Source organism: Macadamia integrifolia, unplaced genomic scaffold, assembly GCF_013358625.1.
Source record: "Macadamia integrifolia cultivar HAES 741 unplaced genomic scaffold, SCU_Mint_v3 scaffold2055, whole genome shotgun sequence".
NCBI classification, from domain to species: Eukaryota; Viridiplantae; Streptophyta; class Magnoliopsida; order Proteales; family Proteaceae; genus Macadamia; species Macadamia integrifolia.
In genome coordinates, this window is record NW_024868485.1 from 4,990 (window position 1) to 12,517 (window position 7,528).

General features: G+C 37.1%; 1 protein-coding gene across 1 annotated transcript; it reads right to left on the reverse strand.

Annotated features, from left to right (window-relative positions):
* Nucleotides 1–4,390: 4,390 nt before the first annotated feature.
* LOC122065587 (salutaridine reductase-like) lies at nucleotides 4,391–6,854 on the reverse strand. The gene is made up of 5 exons (XM_042629406.1): nucleotides 6,736–6,854; nucleotides 6,408–6,651; nucleotides 6,210–6,284; nucleotides 5,951–6,130; nucleotides 4,391–5,001 (listed from the first exon to the last, which is right to left on the reverse strand). Exons 1-5 carry the CDS (start codon nucleotides 6,768–6,770, stop codon nucleotides 4,636–4,638), a joined length of 900 nt encoding a protein of 299 aa, XP_042485340.1. The 5' UTR covers nucleotides 6,771–6,854; the 3' UTR covers nucleotides 4,391–4,635.
* Nucleotides 6,855–7,528: the final 674 nt, after the last annotated feature.

The window sequence follows — 7,528 nt, forward strand, 5'->3', positions numbered from 1 at the left end:
ATCGTCATTTATTTATTTATTTTGAATAAAAAATATCGATGATGTCATGAAATGAAAAGATTATAAATGCCCAAGAGCGAATCACATTCACGTACGTCCTTGATCCGTGGATATGGAATCTATTTTCTCCTCTGCTCGTTGTTGCAACATTTTCTGCTAAATGGATCCGAATTGATTTCTAAATTAAGGTTATGCTTGCTTTTTTTTTTTTTTGTGGTCAGTAGAGTTTTGCAAACCCGTTAATGGCATTTTGGAGTTAGATATTGAGGATCGAGTATGTAGGCTTCTAAAGTGAAAAGAGATTCGCCTGAGGAGGAGAAGCTTGCTTCTCCGTTCCAAAGTAGTGGAACTGTGTTCAGGGTTTCGTGAAGTCCCACAAGGATAGGAGCTCTGTTTCTCTAGTTTGCTAGGACTTGTGAGTAGTTCCTTCCATCACAATGTTTTCTTTTTTTTTGCTAACGACGGATATTCCGAGGTTAAATGAGAATCATTCAACTTTCACTAAAAGCAGTGAAGAGCACTAAACACCCCCGTGTGAGTGACCCAAGGTGTACCTAGTGGGACTCGAACTTAGGACGTCCGACTTTACGGCTCGTGCCAAGTTCGTTGCTCACCAACTGTGCTACCCCCTTGGGCACAATGTTCTGTTATCGTTTCCCTTGCCAAACCTTAATTTCGAAATCGCTTCCGACCCATTTAGTGAAAAATGTTTGCAGCAGTGAGTGGGGTAGAGAAAAAGTGGATGAAAGGAATTGAGATGGAAGTTCACCCACTACTTAAATTGATATGAGTTTTTTAGGTTGAATAACTTATAAAGATAAAATGGTTTTTTTATTCCATTGCTACCACCAGATTAATATTGTCAGGTTTCATAAAGCTTCAAATAAACTTTTCAAACTTTTGAGATATCAAGCAATCTCGCCATAATACAAGGTCTAATTTAGTTAAGTCTTTTATAAATTCTGCCAAAAGAGAAAAAAACATCATTATATATAAATCAGTTAGTCCAGTAGGAGCAAACCATGAAAACCCAATTTAATAGGTAAAGCTTTTCCTTGACCTTGTGTGGTCAAGAACCATCAAACCATCAATGTCAATAAATATCCGCCTCTATTTATGAAAGATCCAAAATAACTCCCACCATTGCACGATATCTCATGGACATCATTTGAAATAGCTAGAGTATATATGTGATGTGTTAGCTCATGATTGGTGCCTTTTGTCATCATTACACTCATACCTCTTATTTTTATAAAGTTGAAATTAACTCACGCTGATGTAATTTGATGGAACCGATTAACCATAGCCATGTTGATCTTAAAAAAATAGTTAAATGAGATTAAGTTCCCTATCCGGCTATGTAGCTTACGTTGGTGCCTCCCTGTATTCATCTCTCCTCTGATAGTAGTGGCAGATATGTCATTTCATAGGAAAGAGGAAAAGGAGAAACATGGAGGCACTAGCTTACGCTACGTACCTTGATAGCATTCTTTCTCTAGTTAAATATTGATACTATTGTTGATGATGGTGGAAGACTTTCTGGTTTACAGTAACGGTCAAATTGATCTTTCTGTGATGGATTTCTTTATTTTTTCTTTTCGCTGTTTTGGTTATAGATCAGATCATTGGAAAATGCATAAATTCTCCATTTTAAGCACATAGTACTGGGTACTTGAATTAAGTGTTGATTATGTATGTCCATCAAATCCGATTTATTAATAAGACTATTTATTTTCATTTATGCCCAATCTGATCCCTTCCACAGCAGAATTGGGTTCCTGCCAACATTAAGAGCCTTTAATCCTCTTTTTTTTTTTTTTTTTTTTTTTTTTTTTTTGTGAGTTCTTCAATCGAAGGTAATAGAAAGGAACAAATCTAACCGAGCAAAATAAGAATTTAATAACTGTAACAAATCAAGATTTGGTTCAGTACCAATTGTACCTTTCTTCATTTTATCATTGGACAAATGCTTAATACATAGAAACAAAGAACAATGTATGGAAACAAGTTCATTCCAGCTTCATTCTCTCTCAGGAAGACGATCTTGAACAACATTCAACCAAAATAAGAACAGTACTTCTGGAACAAGAACAGCGCAGAAGGAATCTTGAGCAATATTCAATCAAAAGAAGTCACTTCCTTCTGGAAAAAGAATAGCCCAGAAGGTCCATCATCGGGCAACAAAGCCAACTTAACAGGACCTGCTGCACCTTCTTCAATAGTAGATATCCCTGTGTTGAGGTTAAAGTCAGTTTTGACATAACCTGGGCAGACACAATTTATCCGGAATTTGGGAAACTTTTTTGATAGAACCCTTGTGTAAGCATTCAAAGCTGCTTTGGACATATCAGAGGCAGGCCAGCCTTGAGTATCCTTAAAATCCTTTAGAAACTTGTTCGGTGCTTCATCCACTCTCTCTTCTGTGAGGCCATCAATATCACTTAACACTTCCTTGGCCCAGGTGTGTGAGATTTTCTACAACCACAGAATTTAAAGAAATTATAGTATAGAAGAGAATTGTGTAGCCAACCCAAAAAAGGTCAGGGATGCATGGGAATTTTAGAATGACTCTATATCCAAGAAGAGCTTATTTAATCCCCAGAACCAATATCTTTGTTTCACCAATCTTCTTGCAGTACTTGTAGATAGATAAAGAAAATTTGTTCTTGCTTTCGAGTACCCTTACATCATTATTTAGAAATCAATTAGTCCAGTCTTAGCAAAACATAGATAACCATGGAGAAAGTTTTCCTTCGAAGCACCTCTCTTTCAGCCAACAATGGCCATAAATATCTACCCTTGTTTAGGAATGATCAATAATATCCCTCACTATTGTATGATACTGTATGTACACCATTCAAAGGTTCTCCCTTGACCATGATTGAAGAAATACTTGGTCCCAATTTAATAGTGGATTGAGTTTTCCTTCCCCTATTGTAAAGGAATAATTCTTTTTGGAAAAGTGATGTGGCCCCATGATTGATGTCCGCTGTCATCATTACATTCTCATCCCTATTTATGAAATTACCCCTCCCTAATGCAATCTGCTATTACCAATTACCAATGGCCATGTTGAAGAAAATTTTTCTTTCACCATAGGTGAAGGGAAACTCGGCCCTTATGATTAAATGCAATTGATTTCCCTATTGGGCTACATAGCATATGCTAGCACCATCTTGTGTCTGTCTTTGTCCCCCGACAATAGGGGAGGATATGTAATTTCACTGAGTGAGAGAGAGAGAGAGAGAGAGAGAGAATAGCATTAAGGGTGTCAATGGGCTGAATTGGGCTGGGTTTTAAAGCCTAACCCTTGTAAGGTCTCTTAACTCAGCCCAGGCCAGCCAAATTCTAGTTTAGGTTGAGCCCAAGCTCAATTCTGTTAGGATCAGCCCAACTTAGCCCAGCCCTAATTGGGCCAGGTTGGCCCTAATAGACCATGAGAGTCCCTCTATATTGCCGTTTGGATGAGAGAGAGACCATCAACCTGCTCATTCTCAAACTTTGAAAGCCAACAATGTCTTCCCAAAAAAAAAAAAAAAAAGAAGAGTAAAGATAGATGTGGGTAGTGTGATGACAAAAAGTTGTTGATAGTAAATAAAGACATTTAAAAAGTATGATATATTATATATTAATGTAGGAATGTAATATATTTATTATATTTAAAAATATACATTTATTGCATACATTTGGTTGGGCTGGGCCATCCTCAACCCAGACCCGGCCCTGCATCGGGCTTGAAAATTCCATCCCAAGCGCAGCCCCAGTGTAGGGCTGAGTGCTTACCCCATGCCCAAGGCGGGTTAAGGTAGGTTTGGGCCGATTGGGCTTTTATGGCACCCTAAAGGCCTTAACTAGTATAAACTACCCAGCTGGATCAACTGCTGATGATGGTAGGAGACACTGGTTTATAGAAACTATCGGATGATGGATTTCTTTGATTCTTTTTCTTCATTTTTTTTCCTCTCCTTTTCCACTGTTTTGTTTATATATCAGATCAGATCATCAGAGTATTCATTTAGAGAAATTCATACCTTTGATTACCATTATTTGATTATAATTGTTTGCAAACAGATTCATAGTAAAAAAATGCAACAGTGACTCTTTTGTTGCTCTACATTGAGGCTATGCGAAAAAATCTTATTCTAAAATCTCTACCAATTTCCCAGTTAATGCCAAATAGTGGCACTTTCAGAGCCTCCTTTCCTTCAAATGCTTCTATCTGTCTTTGAAAACTGAGATTAAGAAGTGTTGTCTGACCTCAAAATCTCGAATTGAAGCAAAAAGTAAACTAGTACTGTGTTTTTCAGTTTTCCAATTGAAGCTTAATGGGAAGCAAAATCTATTTGAATAAATAAAGACTACATTTGTAAACTAATCTAACCAAGCAAACTAAGAATTTAATAACAAAATCAAATCAAAATTATTTGATTCTTCAGTGCCAATATTTTTTCATCATTAGAGAGATAATACATAGAAGCAAAGAACTATGTATCGAGACAAGGCAATTCCATCTTTATTCTCTCCCAGGAAGATGGTCTAGAACATCATTCAACCAAAAGAAGATGATCTTCATCCTATTCCCCCAACCAGGAAAAAAAGAAAAGAAAAAAAAAAATTATCCTGAACAATATTCAATCAGAAAGAAGACACTTCCTTCTGATAAAAGAATAGCCCAGAAGGGCCATCATCAGTCAACAAAGCCAACTTTACAGGACCTGCTGCACCTTCTTCAACAGTAAATTCTCCTGTGTTGCAGTTAAGGTCAGTCTTAACAAAACCCGGGCCAACACAATTTATCCGGAATTTGGGCAACTTTTTTGATAGAATCCTTGTGTAGGTATTCAAAGCTGCTTTGGATATACTATAGGCAGGCCAGCCTTGAGTATCTATTAAACCCTCCCTGAAATCCTTTAGATACTTGGTCAGTGCCTCATCCACTCTCTCTTCTGTGAGACCATCTATATCACTTAGCACTTCTTTAACCCAGGTGTGTGAGATTCTCTGCAACAATAGAATTAAAGAAATTGGTGTCAACTAAACTAACAAGGATAAATGTCCATATCAACTCATATTATCGGGTTGTCCTTTTTGAATAGTGCTTAAATGGCAGAATAGAACTGTGAAGCCAACCCCAAGACTGAAGGGGTCACAACTCAAATTCCTTGCAAGTGCAAATGGTCAAAATTTCAGGTAGTAGCGTTGGATCAGTCTTGGCCATTGGTAATCCAGATTCATGTAAAAGGTATTAATAGATAGTACACAGTCTAATGTGAAGATCATTACAAATTAATGGTTAGTCAAGGTTTCAAGCTCATAGTTGAAAGGAGACAGTCCAATGTGAAGATCATTACAAATTAATGGTAAGTCAAGGTTTCAAGCTCATAGTTGAAAGGACTCCAATCCCTGCAAAACACTGGAAGTGGGAAATCCAAATCATGGAATGGGTTGCAGACCGAGATTCCGTAGCATAAGATCTACATACTTTACCAACTAATCGAACTGCCATAGGAAGTCCTATTCTGTTTGAAGCAAAAGAGCTGAATAACGAGAATTGAAAAACAAGAGAAATAACTCATACATGACAGGCATATGATTGAAATAAGCCACCCAATTTGACATACAGCCTCTTTGCTTCTTTTGAGTAACTTCCCATCTATCAATTTTCAGATGAGCACAACACCACTCCATGTAGCAGAGTGATCTATATCCTATTTTATCAATTCACAAACAAAAACTACTTGAACTAAACTACATCACAAGTTAAAGAAAATGGAATTCAAATGATTGAGCGAAAAGGCAAAGGTTTTTTTTTTTTCCTTCTTATTTTCATATTAAGAGCTTTTCCATCCACAAATCAAAAGATTTGTTTCACCAATCCTCAAACCCAGATGGAGCAAGTTCTAAGGTATATCTACCAACATCTTTACAAGATCAGGTTCGATACCAGTACCTGTAGCTTCCCTTGAGAAGAAGAAACATTCACAATTCTTGGCGAATCCGATAACTGAAGGAGAGGAAGAAGTGCTTCAGTCACTTTTTTGGTGCCATAGTAGTTCACTTGTAGACATTCCAGGCCCGTCTCACAAGTTTGCCTTGCCAGTTGCTTAAATTTAGCTGCCCTAACTTCTTGCTACATGAGTAGAAGAATTTCAGCGTAAGTTTTAATCCTTTCCTATTAAGATTAAAAAAGTTATTCTGAAGAGTCTTACAGAATCACCCACTGCCATTATTGCTGCGAGACCAGCATCATCAAATATGGCTCCATTGACACCTGCGTTGTTCACCTACAACAAATTTCAGCTTAAATCATTTAATCAATCTAATCAAGATGCCAGGATTTTCTGCAACTAGATTTTGATGGAATTCTCTATAACGACACAGATTAAAATATGGAACTCCAAAGTTACCAAGATATCAAGCTTTCCAAACTGGGTTTTGATGAAGAGAGCAAGGGAAGCGATACTAGCAGGGTCCGTCACTTCCAGTTGATGAAAAACCACATCAGATAGTCCAGACCCTTTGAGCTTCTCAACAGCTTCAACACCTCTGTTCTCATCTCTGGCTGTCAAAACCACTGCTACACCGTTGGAGGCTAACTGGCGACATATCTCCAATCCAATCCCCTTATTGGCCCCCGTAACAACTGCCAATCTGCAACAAAACACTTGGTTAGGATAACTGGTGGTGACATTTAATGGGTCTGGTTAGAAATCCTAAAGGAGCTAAATCAGTTACCTCTTTGATGCAGAGTTTGTGTTGGTGCCTGTCATGTTCGATGATGAAAGTGATGAAATAGAGAAAAAAAAGTCTGGGCAAAATTTTATTCTAGTTGCTAATTGCACAGATATGCTTAGGCGTAGTAGCCCATTTATAATGTGATTCTGTAAAAACCATGTATATATTATTGTGATGCTTGCGTGTGCCATTACATCATATTATTGAAAAATCAATAAAACCAAACAGTCTAATGAGATTAAAACTAGAAAACAAGGTTAATGTTGTGTGAGTGTCAAGTCAATCTTCTTCTTAACTGTATGGGCTTCTTAATTTCAGACCATTGCTTTCGTGTGCCCTTACATCATTATTTAATAAATGGGTTACTTATTATTAATATTATTATTATTTTTGTAAAATGGGTTAATTACTTAGACACCCCTGTGTAGGGGTACTATGGCCAGATTGTTTGACACTTCAGAAGTGTGAAAAGTTTTTTTTTTGGTAATGGAAAAAATGTGCTCCATAGTAGTGATGGACAAGCCCCCGTATAGCAAGCGGGGTTTCCGCAGGACCAATGGGCGATAGTGTGCATGTCAAGACTCAAACCCACAATCAGTTGACTTGAACGGTGATGGGTTGAGGGCATTTTCACCACAAGACTACCAACCCCATTGGTAAAATTTGAAAAGTTTATATAGACAACCTTTGCATTTTAGATTTATTAGACGTAGAACATTAGTCAATTGTCATTTATTTATTTATTTTGAATAAAAAATCATCAATGATGTCATGAATAGAAAAGATTATAAAT